At 46.8% G+C, this 18,474-nt stretch overlaps 1 protein-coding gene and 1 long non-coding RNA gene across 15 annotated transcripts in view; both read right to left on the reverse strand.

Annotated features, from left to right (window-relative positions):
* Nucleotides 1–1,179: 1,179 nt before the first annotated feature.
* Nucleotides 1,180–13,814, reverse strand: LOC122220287. Its single transcript, XR_006202777.1, has 3 exons — nt 8,581–13,814; nt 7,136–7,262; nt 1,180–3,741 (listed from the first exon to the last, which is right to left on the reverse strand). It is a non-coding gene; the product is annotated as an uncharacterized LOC122220287 (long non-coding RNA).
* A 136-nt stretch (nt 13,815–13,950) lies between these two features.
* FYN (FYN proto-oncogene, Src family tyrosine kinase) overlaps nt 13,951–18,474 on the reverse strand; it is a 213,641-nt gene continuing 209,117 nt past the window's right edge. For all 14 annotated transcript variants that reach the window (XM_042939615.1, XM_042939619.1, XM_042939627.1 and 11 more), the window contains one exon: nt 13,951–14,466. In XM_042939615.1, the coding sequence (XP_042795549.1) occupies nt 14,258–14,466 (209 nt within the window). In that variant the 3' untranslated portion in view covers nt 13,951–14,257. The remainder of the gene's footprint in view (nt 14,467–18,474) is intronic.

An 18,474-nucleotide genomic window follows, 5' to 3' on the forward strand; every position in this document is an offset into this window, starting at 1 on the left:
CAGGAACCCCCTCTACCCAGCTGTGCTTCTCCATCTCATCGTGCTTGCAGCCTCTGTGGCGGGTGGGGTGGCATATTTGAATCTCTGGAGGGTCAGGGGAGGCACATGAGATAGTTACATTCATCAAAAGTGGGCATCAGGAGAGTGAGGTAGGGCATCCCTTATACATGGCCAGTCCAGGCCGTTCTACGTGGAGATATTCTCGTATGAGGGACAAGGTAGGGAGTTTTCAGTGTGTTTTGTCTGTTTTTCATCAGTTTCATCCAAAAAAGCAGGGTTTCCCCTTGAAAGACAGCCCTTTGTGCCCTATAGGTTTGTGATCTTCTGGGACTCTGTGCTGGAGGTCAAGTTCGTCAAATCCAGTAGGGCGGTGACGCCTTCAAGTGCTGGAATTGAGGTCCATGCTGAGGCTCTGCCTTGCGGTCCCAAATCCAGTGGGAGAAGAGACGTGAGCTGGCAGCTTACCCCGGGGTGCTGGGACTCCAGTGTTCCTGTTTCCCAAACCTCAGGCCACCTTCACGACTGCTCCCAGGGCACTGACCACAGGCCGCTCAGCATTGTTGCAGCAGGGACGTGCTTTCTGCGGGGTCGAGTCAGGCCAGGCCCAGCTGGCCTGGCCTGGCCTGTTTGGTTGCTCTAAAAGCCCATGGCCCCACGGCTGGCACTGCCTGCTGTCCTGCCCGGAAGTAAGCACCCACAGCTGCACCCTGGGGCACTCTGGTCACCAGCCTTTGGTGTTCCTCTTTGCCAGCAGGGGCAGACCACGACAAGGTTGCTGGGGCTGCCCAGACCAGAGCTGAGGCAAGTGGGACTTAACAGGAGCCCAGAGAAGCATTTCATGAATCATCTGCCTGGGGTGGGGGTGGGGGGGCGCAGATGAGAGGAGAAAAGGGCAGACACGTTCAGGGACACATTCCTGGGCCTCCTGCCTGAGAAAGCCTGATTTGGCAAGTCTGGGGAGGGGCCCAGAAACCTGCATTTTTTTTTTTTAACGTTTATTTATTTTTGAGACAGAGAGAGACAGAGCATGAACGGGGGAGGGGCAGAGAGAGAGGGAGACATAGAATTGGAAGCAGGCTCCAGGCTCTGAGCCATCAGCCCAGAGCCTGACGCGGGGCTCGAACTCACGGACTGTGAGATCGTGACCTGAGCTGAAGTCGGATGCTTAACCGACTGAGCCACCCAGGCGCCCCCAGAAACCTGCATTTTAAAGGATTCTCTTAGGGGGCACGCACAGGCAGGTTTGGAAAGGGTGGTTTTAAGTTACCATGTTGGGCTTCGTGCAGAAAGCTTAGCAAGGGTCACAGGTCGGCGTGGAAAAGTAGACTTTGCTTCAGGTGTTGGGAACCTCCCTCCATTGGCTCAGGGGCAAGGGCTGGGCTCACCCCATAACCCAGAACCAAAACCCAGGCCCCAGGTACAGAGGGAGGCCTGGGGTGGGCAGGTCAGGCGGGGAGAAGCCTGGAGCTGAGAGGGTGGCCGAGAGCAAGCCCAGGGCTGAGGCAGGCTGAGGGCCCAGGAGGAGCTGCGGGGCCCACAGCTGTAGGAAAGATTGCCATGGGGAAATTCTCACTCGTTTGCAAAATGCAGCTATTATTTTGAACTGCCTGCAGGAGCAGCTGCTTTCTATTCTCAACATGGGGCCACAGGATCTTGAACCTTGGCGGACACGTGTCCCCCTGCGATGCAGAAACACCCTCTGCCAAAGCTGGGTGTGCCTGGGACTACAGCTAAGGGCAGGATCTGAAGCTTCCCAGTCAGCAGGGGAAGCTTCCTCTCCGTCAGGCTTCCAGATTTACTAGCCAGTTGCAACGGTTGGCGTGGGCGCTCGAGTTTTGGACACAAGCAGTCCCAACACTTACAGTAAAGAGGCGACAGACTTTCTGCCAAGCTAAAAGTTTCAGAAAGTTTTATATTACGGCACCCAATCCAGTGTTATGGTTCCAATCAATTCAGGAAATAAAATGTCTACAATTTATTTGGGTCTCTAAGACTCAGAACTCCTGGCCAAGAATGTGCCCTTTGATCTTCATCCCTTTAATCTGAAGCATTCCCTAAGTGCATTTCCATTTTAAGGAACAATGTCTTATACTGGCATGGTACTCTTGATTGAAAAAACTCAGATTTGTTTTAGGATTCCAACCCTTGGATTAAATTCAGTGTCGCATCCTAGTGCCTAACATGTGCCAAGTTTCTACCCTCCTTGAGCACAGAGGCAAGGAGGGAAACCCGGGGAGAAGTGTGCTTGAATGCCATAGAGACACTAGAAGTCAAGTGCAGGGAGTTCCTAGGACGGAGCTGTCGTGTGTGACGGGGGCACAGAGAAGGCTTCAGGAGGGGGGTGTTTGTGTTGGGCCTCAAAGGATGGAGAGGCTGCTAAGATGAGGGGAGAAGGCAAAAGAACATTCCAGCCCAGGGGAAAAGACTGGAGAAGTGCAGAGCATGCTTGGGAATCATAGGCCATTCAGGGTAGCCAGGAGTTAAAGGTAGGGGTTGTACAGGGGCAAAGGGAGAGATGGGGCTGGCAAAACAGTGGAGCTGGACTGCAGGGGCCCAGACTCCCTTGAATGAGCTCAAGAGACAAGATGGCGCAAGGCACAAGTTTGAGGGACCTCACAGAGATGGCGCTCAGGAAGGGAGCCTCCAGGTACGGGAGCAAGGAAAGAAGCTACTCCTAGTCATTCTCTCTCTAGTGGCCCAGGAGCTTCAGCCACTGGTTCCCTCTGCAGACTGTGGCCTCTGCTCCCCGAGAGGGCCAACCCAACCTGTAGGTCAACTGTCCGTCACCACAGCCAACTCGAAGGCAACTGTTTCATTGGCAAGTGGCCAGTCAGTGGATGGGTTTCTTCTGGTCAGGCATCTGCCTCTGGCATCATCAAGCCATTCTTGCTGGAGGAGGGGAGGGTCACATGGTAAACAGGTGACCTTCAATATAGGGGGTAGTGTGGGGTTATTTAAAGAAGGGTGTGGGCTGGGCAGGGCTTGCAAATGTGTCTTCTTCCACTAGTGAGGGTCAGTAGGAACCATCACATTTTTTGAGAGCACAACACAATAAAAGCTGTGATCTTACATTATTCTCCACCATGTGAAGGATAGACTGCAGATGAAAGGGAAGTTGTCTCCACACAGACCCGTCATCTGCCATGTACCAAGCCCTCCGTTCGGAGCCGTATGCACATTACTGTATTTCTAGTTTTCACAAGAGCCCATTTTTACTCATGAGGAAAATGAGGCAGAAAGTCTTGGAGATGTGAAGTCACTTGCCCAGAGTCACGCAGCTAGTAAGTGGTAGAATTATGATCTGAACAGAAAATCGGAGCAGACTTGAAATCCACACTTCGCCATCATACCAGGGCAGGCAGTCGGCCGGGACAGCCTCTGGTGGATGCCTGCAGGTGCCTTACGTCCCATGAGTCTACCCTGGATCCATTGTCTCCTGCGTATTTTCCATCTTTCCTCCTGGGTCTGCTATGTCTGGGAATGCTATCACCATCTCCCGAGTCAAAGCCAAATCTCCAAAGCCAAATCTCCCTAAAATCTGTTCCTTCTCTGTAAAAGAGAGATAATGGCACTATGCCCCCATAGGTGTGAGCACCCCGTAAGAATCGTCTCACTTACATTTCACAACCCAGCACAGAGTGTGGTGCTTGGCGTATCCACAACTGATGGACAGAGTGATCGGCTGAGCACAGGAGTATGGCCCGGAGTTTTCTGTCGAATGTAGCAGCTGGCGAACTTTTTCTGGAAAAGGCCAGGCATAAATATTTTCAGCTCTGGGGGTTGTACCGTCTTTGTCACAACTGCTCAACCTTGCCCTTGCAGGGAAAACACAGCCACAGACAAGGCATAAGTGAATGGGCAAGGCTGTGTTCCAAGACGATATTTAGACAAAAACAAAAAGGGGGCCGATTTGGCCCTAGCGTTGTAATTTACTGTCTCCTGGTCTTTATTTTGGTTCCTTCCATGAATGTGGGGCCATGTCTGTTTAGTTCATATATTTTTGCCCCAGGGTCTAGCCCAGTGCCTGGCACGTAGTAGATATTCCACAGATGATTGCCGAAGGAATGGTTCAGCGGGAGAAAGCAAGCAAGCAAGCAAGAACCAAAGACTGGCGGAGAAGGGACGGGAATTTGGAGATCCCCTGGCCGTGAGTTGGAGAAACAGGTTCAGTGTAAGAAACACAAATCATACTAAGGTTTCTAAGCAGAAAGGGATTTAGCGTGGAGAATTACAAACTTGTTAGAAGGGCTGGGGGGGGCAAGGCTCTATGTGGGACCTCCAGGGATGGCCCCCAGAATGTGTCAGAACTGATCTGCCAGGAGAGTGGCCACTGTGCTACAATCAGAAATGGCAGGACTTGAAAAGCTGCCACTGGAGCTATGACCTTAAGGACATGATAGCTGCAGCATAATGGTCAGAAAGTGGTGGCAGGAAGTGCCACAACCGTCACTACCCCCCTCTGCCTGAGTGTTGGGATGTGGTGCCCAGCCATGGACACCTCTTCAGTTGACTCTTGATACTCTTGGAGCTGGGGATTGGACATCAGTGGCTCCAAGACCTTGCTTTCCAGCAAGGAAACAGCCAAAAGCTGCAGGAGATTGGCTTCTGCCTCATTCCTGCCTTCCACACTTCGTGCAAATATGTCTGACTGGTATAGCTTAGTTAACACTCGTGATGCTAATGGTAAGGGGGTCTGGAAAAGGTAGTTTTTGGTTTCCTCGACCGTGCAGCACCCGGAGGTATCTTAGGGAGATGTGGGGGTGGATCCATGCGATGTTTGGCACAACCTGTATTTTCCAGTGATCCCCTGCTGCAAAAGAGACCATCCCAAACCTTGGCGGCTGAAAACCACAGTCATTTGTTTTGCTCAGAAATTTGAAATTGAGCAGGGCTTGGTGGGGGCAGCTTGTCTCTGCTCGATGCAGAGTGAGCTGGGGTTGCTCAACTGGTGGCTTAAAACAGGGGCTCCACCATGTGAGCAAGCCCACAAAAGCACCTGGGAGCCCAAGTGAAGAGGAAAAAACCTTTACCAAGAGCCCCAGCTGAGCCCCTGGGCAGCAGCCACATCAACTTACCAGCCACGTATGGCCACTTTTCAGTGAAAGCAAGTCCTCCAGCCCCATCTGCTACTGGGGGGTCAGGGGGTGGTGATGGTTGACCTAAATATAAGCCAAGTCCACCTGTCCCCAGCGTCCTGAACATTCAGACTTAGCAGCTTTCTATAGCTGAGGTTTCCTAAAAAACCCGCCCAGTGTGCTTTGGGCTTTATCTACCCATCAGTACTGCTGCCTGGGGGCTCTTTGTCTCTTTCAGAAACTGCCCCTTGAGCAATCTGAGATCGTGACGGAAACACTTAGATTTTGAAGTTGCAACCTGTCATAAAAAGGCAAGACTGACCTACTGGGGCTCTGATTTTTAGACAGGCTTCCAGGAGAGCTCAGGTGATTTCAACTCCAGGGTTGTCACATACAGTTAAGCCAGTTGTGTACTGCACAACTTTGGGAGGGGGCACCGTTTACATGATCTCTTGGCATATTTACTACAGTAGTCTTCTGGCAGAAGGCAGCAAAATGTCTTGAGGTAGGGTGGCTTTTTCTAATTTGCACAAAGGTAACTTATAGCTAGTGGCAGGAGGCATAGGAGCAAACCAGTGTCTAATAAATCTTGGGCCAGTGGCAGGGGTTGGTGGGAGAGAAGGGAGGAGTGGGGAGTAGTATTGGGGATGAAGGTCCCTTTGGCTAACCACAATGGGCACCCAAGAACTAAGAAGTGTTGATATTTGTGGGGTTCAAGGTTCAGCCCTGTGGGGCCATCAGGGTTATCAAGGAGGCAAGGTAGGCCAAGAAGGCAAAGCAGACAGAATAAGCCACAGACTTGCCTGGAAAGGTGGAAATCTCAGGGCTCACTCTAATAAAGAAATGATGGCCCTTTGCAGAGAGATGGGGATAAAGAGCATGTGTAAATGTCTAAATAAAAATTCTATGGTTCTGGGCGCCTGAGTGGATCAGTCGGTTAGGCATCCAACTCTTGATTTCGGCTTAGGTCATGAGATCTCATGGTTCATGAGTTTGAGCCCTACATTGGGCTCTGTGCTGACAGTGTGGAGCCTGCTTGGGCTTCTCTCTCTCTCTCTCTCTCTCTCTCTGCCTCTCCCACACGCTCTCTCTGTCTCTTAACATAAATAAATAAACTTAAAAAAAATTCTGTGGTTCTTGTGGGGGTGGGGAGCGGGGATGGGAGGATGGGAGGCAGAGGGGAGGAGGGAAGAGGCACAGTGATGGCCACCAGAGTGCACCTGCTCGAGCGCAGGGCCTGCACCCCAACTGTCACCACTCTGGTTCTGAAAACCTCCATCAGTCGCTGACTAGCTATCATCATTCATAGCAACAGCACAGCTTCTGAATGGCTAGGGGGAATTACATGATGACTTTCTATTTCAAATACTGTAGATTGCAAAATCTTTATAGTTGGAACAATGTTCTCCATTTTGCGTCTGACTCCAAAGCAGAATCCCAGCCAAGCACAGCTTTTTGTTTTATCTGTTTATCTTCCAGGGTCTCCTTTGGCTGCGTGCATGTTGCTTTTGTTCTTGGCTTGCTGTTTTAAGTATAGCTTTGCTACATTTCCATTTTCTCTGCTATTAAAGACCAAGTACTTATTTGAATTAGAGCAGAAAAACACTGACGAGAGCGAAGGACCGCTTTCCCCTCTGAAACATGGTGAGGCCGCGGTTTAGTGATAGCTATGACAACGAAGGACGCCCCGCGCTTTCGCTTCGAGACCTTCAGGAACGTACAAACAAATATTTTCTGGAATTTGCAGGTGAAAGGAGGGAGGTGAAGTGGCTCACACAGGATCACGCTGATTACAGTCTGACTCCTCTCCCTTCCCAATTACCTTCGAAATTACGCACTGGTGAACAGTGCTGGAGCTGTTCGTGTTTTAAATCAAACTAAAGTCCACTGAAGTAGGAAAATTATGCATTTTACATAAATGATGTGTGCAAATTATTATTCAGTTTTTTTTAACAGGGTTTTTCCATCACTTTACTGTGCACACTGTAATATGGTTAATTTACCAGAGAGCATTGTTATTCATTCCCTAATTCTCGAGGCAACTGCTGCCATTTGCTTACCATTTCCTCACTGTTCCCTGGGAATTGACAGACCTTCCGGCTCCATTATGGGTGGTTTGGGTTCCTGAACGATCTCGGGAGGCTCCGCTTTCCCTGCGTCTTCCAGGGCTCATTCCTCGGGAGGAGTCTGAAAATGAAAGGATTCACATACCTGGGTTTAGTTTATGAGTGGCTTTAAGTGAATCCTTTTGTAAATGCATACCAAAAAGAAAAAAAAAAAAAGAGAAAGAAAAAGAAAAAAAAAAGATGAAATCTCTTGCTATTTGGTAATATTTCCCCACAGTATTACATGCACGGTTTTCATTAAAAAACACTATCTAATACCCATTTCACTCTCTCCTGCTTCTAATTAGCTACTCATTGATTATTACATTGCAAGCCCTTGATAATTAACTAAAGGAAAAAAAAATTCTGAAACAACACACCCAGAAAACATCTCGCAACTGCCCATATATGTCTTCTTTCATGAGTTTACGTATTGCATGATGATTCAAGCAAAATAGCCTAATAAATGGAAGGAGAGGAAAGAATGACAATGGGTTCATAAATGGGCGAAAAACCCCTACTCATTGCTACTAAGAGAGGTGGGAAGGAGTTATTACAAGCCTGTCCTGCAATTCTTTTATTCTCATACTCTGTAAATATATTTCAAACTACTGTACCACACCAGCTGGGACACTGGAGCCAGCAATCTGCCTAAAGCCTTTCTCTTTGTCCTTTTATGGTATTATCTTCAGTTAGCAGCTTAGTAATCAGAATAACTGATGTACCTATATAGTTTTTAGTGTGTGTGTGTGTGTGTGGGTGTGCGTGAGAGAGAGAGAGAGAGAGAGAGAGAAAGAGAGAGATTTAGATTTTCTCTGGTTTGGTTTTTCTTCATTTAAATGCATTTGCTGAGCACCTACTATATCTAAAGCACAAGCTAGCCCCTAATGGGGTCTGGGAATCAAAAGGAAACACATCTAAAGGCAAAAAACATGGGGTCTACCATTAAACAATATATGATGTATTTCTACTTGTCCTTTAAGATTGAGTTCAGACATCACCTCTTCCAGGAAGCCTTCCTTGCACCATTCTGGGCTGGACAGCACTCTTCTGCTACCATCTAGCAGAGACGTTATTATTTTTTTGCTCTTTTTAAATAAAATTTATTATTTATATTTTTTAAAAAATAAGCTCTACTCCCAACGTAGGGCTCAAACTCACAACCCTGAGATCAAGAGTCACACGCTCTACCACCTGAGCCGCAGAGTCACCCTGTAGAGAGCTTATTGTACGTATCTTTTATGGCTCTCCGTCCTCACCGGACTGGGAATATTAATTGTCTCTTTCTAGTGCTAAGCACAGGGTCTAGCCCATAAGAAGCATTCAACAAATGTTTGGAGAAGGAATGAATGTTAAGTCCTTGTATATATCCATAGTCATATCTACCATTATCCCACTACCTTGAACAGCCTTGGCAAAGGACTCTTCTCATCCCAGTTCTGGTTTCTTCCCCCTTGTCCAATGTCTCCATCCTGTTTCCTCCCATTTGCTGCCATCTTGGACCAGCAGGCTGACTTGACCAGACTTTTACTTCACGGTGGCTCTGGATGGTTTTCCTCTCACCACTATCAAACCCTCTTGTCTTCTGTCCCGTTCTCAATTAGGGGGCTGTTATTTACTGGGAGAGAAAAGGGAATCAGATAAGAGAATACATGTTAGTGGGGGTTAATGTTACCTCTCCCAAATACATAGTTTTTATGTTAAGAGTAACATTTTATGGACAATATCTTCCTGCTGCAGGTCTCAAGCAAGGCCCAGGTGCTCCTTGGGTCATGCACAGGTATACCAGGAATCCTATAAGCCCGAGTCTGGTTAACAATGCACAACCTGAAGGTCTGGGAAAATAATTTCATGTGAAGATAAAAAATGGATATCTTAGGGAGAATGTCAAATTTTCATAAAAGTACAAAGTTAAAATGAGCCCCTGAGGGCCCCAGTCCCAGGGCATACAACTTTATTCCCATTAGTGTTGGGGTGAGTTCTGGGGAGAAGTTTGGGAAGCACTAATGGGGTTCACTTTAGGCTATACGCTGGATCTTTAAGTCGTATATTGAAGACTGGTGATCACACATTTGCAAGGGGGCAGGGCTAGCACCTTCGGCGGCTCATGGCAAATCCTGGTGTGCTCAGCACGGTCCTAGATCAGTGTGTCATTTGTAGGTCAGCCATTTGCCCCACTAGACGTCATCACCCACTTAGCCACCATCCATCTATCCAACATCTACCATCAGCTCATCAATGCTCTCTGTGCAGGGAGATGATGGTGGACCGGCTAGGCGTTACTGTTCCCAAGGAGTTCACAGTCTGGCAGGGAAGATGCATGAAAAGAAGAGTCATATTATGAAGCACATCATTAGAAGAGTAGTAAGGATTCTGGAAAGGAGCACAGAGTTCTGTCTGCTGGGGGAGCAGTTGTTTCTCCCTGATCACATTCCCCTTAGAATAGTCCCAGCCAAGCTGGGAAAACACTTTTTTATTCTCAGTCCTCAGAATCTTAAAAATAAAGGCATATCTCCCCCCTGCCCCCCATGGGATTCTGAATATTTTGCATGTTCAAAAAGAATGAGGCATGATTTAGGAGTTTATTATGAAACATTTCTGAAAATATAGGTATATATAAATTATGAAGGTCTATTTGATATTTCAAAGATATTAAAGATAGATACACATTTTTCACTATTTTCTTCTCTTGCAGTTGTAATCTATTTTTGAGAATTAAATGAACATATATTATTGGCACTTTCTTGTTAAATCTGTACCCCACAATATCATTTTTAGAATAAAACATTTTTGAGCTTCCTTTCCCCTACCCCCAGATTATTTTTTTCTCTGCTTCCTTCTTTCCCCTTCTCCCTCCCTTTCTTCCTTCCAGCATATATTCTGGACAGCATAACCGAATCCCGACAGTATAGGATATAGTGGTAAGAAAGACAACAAAAGCCATCTAAACCTATTAAAATACATTTTGGGAACAAATCGACCAAACACCGTTTTATCCAAATATAACTTGTTAGGAAATGCCCATTCCATCAAGTGAGGCTCTCTTGCCCTGTGCGCTGATGCAGGAACAGATGACATCCTAAATGCAGGAGGTCTCTGTAGCTCTTCTCTGTATCCTGCTGAAAACCTTACCTTCTTTCAAGACTCCTGAAAGAACCATTCCAATTAGCGCAGTATACATTCTTAAGGTCCCATAGGAAATTTCAGGTAAAATTTTGCAGCTCCAATGCTACTAGAAAAATCCTCTGGTGCCAAGATTTAGCCACAGGAGGATTCCTGTCTTTCTCAAGGCAGGTAAACACCCTCTGGCACTTGTCAGAAAATCTTCAGTAGTGTGGCTGTATTTGAGGGTTTATGAATACCCTTAACTTTTCTTGGGGAACTGCCTGGCTCCCCATACACCTTTCTTTGCCACGACCAAGTCAGAGCCAAATGCATCATTAGCTTGGGTCTACACCCTGACACCCTAACACGCAGGAGGCCCCGCATCCACTCCTGGCTCGCTGGCCCTCCCAGCCCATCAGTGCACCGTGAACAAAGCATCGCAGAGAGCATGAGCTGCGGTGAGCGTGGCTGAACGGAACTCATTTTGTCACATTTATGGTGTCTGAGCTTTGTCAAGTTGCCTTCTCCAGTGGCTCTATTATTTGATTTTTAAGACAGTAAAAAGAAATAGTTCATTAGGAAGTCCCCCTCTGCAGTCCAGCAATGCCAGAAGCCAGCTCTCCCAAGGGAGCAGAGCAGGCGCTTCTTCACTACCAGGTTACTAAAGACAAAACACTTCACTGGCACTTGCTGCTAAGGTACCTTTTGAGACCCAGGCCTACCTCGTTTCATTGCACTTCGTTGAAACCGTGTTTTTTTACAGACTGTTGGTCTGCAGCCACCCTGCATCGACCCAGTCTGTTGGTGCCATTCTTCCAACAGCATTTGCTTCAGACACACTTCACGTGTCTCTTGTCATTTTGGTAATTCTCGCTGGATTTCAAACTTTTTCATTATCATTCTATTCGTTATGATGATCTGTGATCAGTTATCACAGCTCACTGAAAGCTCAGATGATGATTAGCATTTTTTTAGTAATAAAGTATTTTTAAATGAATTGTTTTACAATGCCATCGCCCATTTCATAGACTTGTACGGTGTAAACACAACTTTTATATGCGCTGGGAAGCCAAACATTCGGCTTGCTTTAGTGAGAGGGTCTGGGGCCAGAACCTGCACCCTCTCTCTCTGAGGTAGGTATTTTTCGTTCTGAAAAAGAGAGCTTTCTGGTCAGTGGATTTAGTTTCCTCGCTCCAAACGTCTACAACTTGTGAGGGACAGAGGCTTCTTGGCATGTGTTGGGAATCGAGGTAGTTTCATTTGCCTGGACTGGTCTACCTCAGGAACATCTCCGGGTAGCACATTACTGTTAGGAAGAAGGAACCTGAAAACATCTCTGATTTCTCTATATTCATGGCTACATTTTTACGTCTCCACTGCAACCCTGCACAAGATGCTTCAGAGCAGTTCCAGTGTGCCACGCTGTGTCAGAGTGCCCTGGGGTCAACCCAATTCTCGAGCTTTGCTTCACAGGCGAGAATCCACGACAGACTCAACTGATGAATTAAAGGCTATACTTTGGTTTGAAGAAACTAAGTTTGTTTTCTAGAAGAATCTCTTTTCAAAGCAGGGTATATAACCTTTTCGTTTTTTTTTTTTTTTGTTTTGAATGACTGAATCAAAAACACACAACAATCCTCCAGAGAATATTTGCCAATTATCCAACCTAGTGGGACGTGAGGATTAAAAACAAAGTTGTCTTTAAAAATATCTCGAACGTGTTAATAAATTGCCCAGTAATGTGATGGTAATTGTAGAGATCTTTGAAATTTTATCAATTTAGCAACTGCATCAATACCAAAAACAATACCATAAAGACTTGATTGATTAGCCAGAAAATCCCTTTGTTTTATCCTTTTTTTTTTAAACGTTGGAAACCCTTTCTAAATATAAAGATTAGTTCAGCAAAAAAACTCTCCTTGTATAATCCCACGATAGCAGTGATCTTCGAATCACAGGGTCTTAGATCTGTAGGAACCAGCCGCAAATCTCATCCAACCCCTTCATTTCTGCATTCAGGACCCTAAACAGAGGTGCCAGATGGCTGTTCGAGGTCCCACAGTTGAATGAGCGCAGAGCCAGGCCTGGATAGTAGGTGCAGTCTACCCACTGCCCCTCCTACCACATCAGGTTGCTTCCCTGCTTAGCGACATGCTTACGGATGTAGAGGGCCACTGGGAAAGACATATACTGACCCTAGGGGAACAGTGCTTCTTCTTGAAATTGTCTTTCTCCTACAAGCAGGATACAGAAAATTCCAGTTAGCGAAAGTGTCTGGTAGATGAAAATATTAAAGAATGCTTAATCTTGCTCTAAAGATCCTCTGAACTAGCTAACCCTTCTGGGGGGCGGGGCAGGGCAGGGGGAGAAGTCCCCACTCTCGGTGTTCTGAATGTTTCTGTCATTTGGAAATCATTGCACAATGGTTAAATTCACCAGGTAGCTCCTTGCCACCTGGCAGTGGGGCAGTGTCACTGTTCTAGCACCTTCCATGATTTAAACAAATGAACAAAAAAAAAAAAATTCAAATGTAAAATGCTCTCTTTTTAATTACTAAATTAAGAAAGTTAAACAATTTAAAAATGTAAACTCACAAATAAATCATAACAAAAAAAAAGGAATTAAGATTTCAGAGTTGCTACCCAGTATTAAAAACTTAATAGAAATAGGTTTTTTGATTTGTTGTTAAACATGTAATTCAAGGTTGGTACAAACAGCAACTAAAAATGTAGTACTTTTTTTTTCCTTTTTTTCCTTTTTCTTTTCTTTTTTTTTTTTTTTTTGGTGCATCCCCATGAAATGTAAAGTAGTGCATAGTTATTCCACCGGAGACTTCTTGGACATATAGAAAGTCATTTCATTAGCAGTACAGGATGTTTAAAACACTTATTTTACAATGGGAAATGTACAACCCCCCCTCCCCCAAGTTTTAGTTGCATGAGAAAGTTTAGCAGGTTGCCAAGACTATAACGCTATGGGTTTTAGACCATTTAAATGTGGTTACAAGGTTTATTAAATAAAAAAAAAAAGTTTGAAACATTTCAGCATTCATATTTTTGTACAAGAAGTACGTGTGGTTATCCACCTTCCAGTTCCCCTGGTGCTATTGGCCGTTGGCTTGCTTAAACACGCTTTTAGGTTTCAAGACCAAATTGCAGTTAAGTCAAAGCAAATACTGGAAACAGAATTTGTGAATCCAGCTCTGGAGCTGCTTTTGAAAAGAATCAAAGTAACAGCCATCTACAGGTACAATCATGAACCAAAAAAGTGCAATCTAAATTAAAAAAAAAAAAGGATCATGCTTTGCAAAAGCCAAAAAGGATGCCACCGGTGTGCAGAGTAATACCAGGGCTTTTACGCAGATTTGGCAGTAAAATCCTCACTCTGGGTCCCGAGGCTTTATGGCCCGGGTTGGCCATGGTCTCCACATTAGCACCCACGTGGTGTATGTACAGGGACAGATATATATATATTCATATTTATAAAAAAGAAAAAAAAAACAAACACCTGTCCTGATTGGTTTTTGTTAAAACATGAAAAAAAATTTTATTGTTTTAGACAAAGAGGCCACTTTTGGAAAATAATACTTTTTTTTTTAGTTGAATCAGGTGAAGACAGTTAAAATCACATAGGATTTGCATTTTAAAAAAAGGAAAGCACTAGGATTGTTGGCACTGGAGTAACTATTTACACTGAACAGAGGTTTGGCCTTTTACATAACATCAATACAATGCATTTTCCAAAGTCTGAGAAATAACAAGGTTCTGTCTCGTATGCTTCACAGAGGAGGTTCGGATTTGGGGACAAGTGTCATTAATGAGGGCCATGGAAGTTCGTCAGCTTCAGAGTCACATGCAATCTGATCCAGGACGGCTCTCGCTGCTCGAGCAGCAGCCGGCTACGGAACTGAAAGCTAATGGGGAGGGGGCGGGGAAGCCTCTTGGATAAGGCCTCTCTCTGCAGACCCAGGTCTCACAGGTTTTCACCAGGCTGGTACTGGGGCTCTGTGGCGGTGAAGTAGTCTTCCAGGAAGCCCTGCAAGTACTCGAAAGTGGGCCGCTCCTCCGGGTCCTTTTTCCAGCAGTGGATCATGAGCTCGTGGAGAGAGATGGGGCAGTCCTGCGGACAGGGCATCCTGTAGCCGCGCTCCACCTGCTCCAGCACCTCCCGGTTGTTCATGCCTGCAAGACAAGGCAGTGAGTGTGGGCCCTGCCGCTCCCCTTCCTTCTACTTTGAGCCTGCACGTGGTTCAAGGGGCACTGCTCCATTCAGAAATAAACAGGAAATGTGCAACTGCTACCGATGAATCTCAAAAGCATTGTGAGTGAAAGGAGCCAGACACAAAAGGCAACATACTGTATGATTCCGTTTCTGTGAAGTTCTAGTAAAAGCAAAGCTACGGTGACAGAAAGCAGATCGGTGGTCGCCAGGGGTAAGGGGAGGAGAACGTCTGCACAGGGGCTGCAGGGCACACCGAGGGGTGATGGGAACCTTCGGTTTCAGGGCTCAGCAATCAACGGCTGTAAAGGCCAGATAGCAAATGTTTGAGGCTTAGTGGGCTGCATACGATCTCTGCCGCAGATTATTTTTCTTAATAGCCCTTTAAAGACACACGAAAGAAAAAACAGGTGGGAGTTGGATTTGGCCCACAGACCATAACCTGCCAACTCCTGTTCTAGATCTCGTATGTGGCGGTGTGACTAGTTCATGTTTGTCAAAACTCATTGTGCTCCTAAAATGGTTGAATTCTATTGTTTGTAAATTACAATTCTGTGAAACTGATAAAAAATATGAATGAAGCAGGCAAAGAAACAGAAATCCATGGAATGAAACATACACTGTCCATGTTGATAGCATCTAGAAGCTCCACTTACGAACTTCATAAGTTCGTTTTGCTTGTGCCCGGGCAAGCTTCTGGTGCCCCCCCGCCCCCCCAGCCCGCACCCCCAGCTGAGATCTGCCATCATGTCGGCAAGGCTGGGTACCATCTGGCCCAGCGACCCCGAGGTGCCCTGGGGTTTGGTGACTTTCATGGGGAGACAGGGCGCCTCCGGGGGCTGTGTTTACTGATGACCTTGGACAGGCCATCTATCATTTGAGACCTCTGTGACCCTCTGGGGGAACTGCCTAATGTTGCGAGCTCAGGCTGCACAAACAGGAGACAGTTGGGGAGACTGCTAACCCTTCTGGAGGACGCAGCCTCCCTGCACGTTGGCCTTCCTGACAAGAGCAGGAAATACCATACGTGGGGTGAGGGGAGCGCCCTGACCCTACTCCAATCACTGCCAGACACTATCCTCTACTTTTCCTTCCTTTTCCTGCCATATCGCATTCTGCCATCGCCTGCCAAGCACTTGTATGTTTTGGCTGCTCCCTTGGCCCCAAGTCTAATTTGGAATCCTTTCCAACCTCTGACCTGGTTTGTTTGTTTGTTTGTTTTAAACAAAATATGGTTTCAAGCCATGCAGAAACCGAGATTTTTTTCCCCTATCTCAGGGATACAACGAGAAGACCATAGCATATACACGAAGCAGTTTCCTTTAATTCTGGAGGAGCTGGGCCCAGGGTGTAACCTTGTCCTGACTTCTGGGGTCTGTTGCCATTCTTCTTGTTTTGTTGTTACTTTTGGACCTGGGTTTATCCTGTGGCCGCCAGCCATGACCCCGTCAGTCACATGCCTGTACAAGCCCTTTTAGGATGCTTTCTTATTCTCTGCCACTGTAACTTCTTGTGATAAAATCCATATATTATTCCTGCTGTGTTGAAATAGGCTTTCAATTTAATTATTCTCGCATAACCTTGCTCATGTTTTGGGAGTGACGCCCCGTTTAGTGCGAGAGGTTTAATGAACCAATGTGGGCCCCCTGCCTCCATGCCATGCCTGATTTCACAGGTGCCCTCTTCAGTTGGGTGTTCGGTCAGCTCTGTGGCTAATTAGCTTAAATCCTCCTCCAACTGCTGAAAACTCATTTTGAAAACTTGGGATGGGGTGAGGAGCTGGAAGCAAGGGGGAAAAACATGATGCTGCCAGGAGAACGTCCTGTAGACCTCTGGACAAATGGAGTGAGGGGCAGGGGACAGCATTTCCTTATCCACTGTCCCTAAATCCCACAGGATCTGCAAACCAGAAGTGCTGGTAATTCACTTGGCAGCACAACTGATCTGAACTGACCTCATTCTGGCCATAAAACCTGAGGCTATTTACTATTTTTGTTGATTCATACACCCTGCTACAGAAATAAGAATGTATTTGAGTACGGACTTCTGCTTCAGACTCTCCTGGGATGTTATATAATGAATGGTCCATGCACTGTATGCATGTTCTTTAAAAAAAAAAAAAAAAAGTCTGACTCTGAAGCACATATGGGCCCGAAAGTTGTGGCTGGCAGCCTCTGGCCCGAGCGGTGGTGGCAAGAACAAGTACATCCCAGGCCAGAAAGGCGAGGGAGAGAGGGTAATCTCTTGTGAGGACTGGCATTCTCTAAAGCCTCTGCTCTGTGTTTTACTACAGTCCTTGGTTTCATAATCTCTCAGAAGCCATATGACCCAAACCTGCAGAAATGCCCCCTTGTCTCTGCCCCTGCCAGGAGCCTGTAGGAACTGGGAGGAAAAACAGGCAGAAGGTCTGAACATCAGAAGGCCTGACAGGCCCCTTCCGGAGATGGTTTCCCCACCCCACCCCCCCGCCCCCAAACGCCTTCTAATGCTTTATTCTGGCATCGAGACTGTCCAAAATGGCACCACAGAGTTTAATTAATCATTCTCCGATTGCTCTGTGGGGTTTAGGTCAGTAAATGTTTCATTTCATTAAAAAACAAACTACTCAAATGGAAAGATTTCATGTATTTCTTTAAACTCTTAATCCAATCTCTGCCAATGGAAAGTTTAATTGGCCACTTGGGTCAGGCCTATTTTTCCAGCGCTCAGCCCAAGTCCCAGACACAGCAGATAGAATAACTTGACCCGGGGCGCCTGGGTGGCTCAGTCGGTTAAGCATCCGACTTCAGCTCAGGTCACGATCTCGCGGTCCGTGAGTTTGAGCCCCGCGTCGAGCTCTGGGCTGATGGCTCAGAGCCTGGAGCCTGCTTCCAATTCTGTGTGTGTGTCTCTCTCTCTGCCCCTCCCCCGTTCATGCTCTGTCTCTTTCTGTCTCAAAAATAAATAAACGTTAAAAAAAAAAAAAAAAAAAAGAATAACTTGACCCTATACCTGTAGCATCCCCCGAGACAGCCTGCTTCCTGGGCGGCTGTAGCCAGGGGGACCCACATAGGCCACCAGCAGGCCCATGCCGGCAGTCACGTGCCTGCTCCTTGTCTTGCTCCTCCTCTTTCTTCTCTTCTCATGCCTCCTCTCCCTGGGCCTCTCAGAGCGCAGGGACCATATGTAACCAATTCCACACACTAGGCCAAAGCGAAACATACCAATGACAGCTTTGCCAGAAAAGCGGTAAACAAGATAATACACCGGCTGGTGACGACAGCGTGAGCGGGATTGACTCTTTTCCAACAGTCCATAAGCCAGAGCCCACACGGCTGACCTGCGGACGGCACCTTCACAACCCTGCACAATCGAGAGCTTGCCCGCCAAGCAAGGCTTAGGCTAGTTTTTACTATACAAACAACTGCCGGATTAAGGGGGTTCATATTGAAAAGAATAGTTTCCTCAGCAATAAGAATAATTTTGAAAAATCATTTCAAGAATTTGTTTCTCTTTTTTCTCCCTTTTTAGTGGGGAGAATGCTAGCAGAGAAAGAGAAAAGACAGAAGCTTTAAAACATGGCATACGGGCATGTTTTAGGGAAATGCGGTCATCAACAGTTTGGGCCTCCGCGTTTCCTGGTAGGGGCTGCAATACAGACCCTTTTTCAGTGGGAGGGTGGCCTCCACCACCAGTCGTGGCTGACTGTGGGAGGTGTCATATTCACAAAGCAAAGCTGGGTGTGTGCCCTGCTTCCCAACCTCCACATCGGAGGAGGTCCCAGGGGCTGGGGCCTCAACCCTGTCGTCTTCTGACCCCGCCGTGCGGCCCCTGTCCTCTCACGGCATGGGAAAATGGGCCACTCACGGCCACCCTCACAGGGTACTGCTTAATGGTCCTCAGTCTACGGAAACCTGTGGGGCCTGCTGGCTGTCCCAGGGTTTGCTTTCAGATTCCTCTTCCCCAGATCCTCCGCTGGGCCTCCTGTCACC

Source organism: Panthera leo, chromosome B2 (assembly GCF_018350215.1).
Source record: "Panthera leo isolate Ple1 chromosome B2, P.leo_Ple1_pat1.1, whole genome shotgun sequence".
Lineage (NCBI taxonomy): Eukaryota > Metazoa > Chordata > Mammalia > Carnivora > Felidae > Panthera > Panthera leo.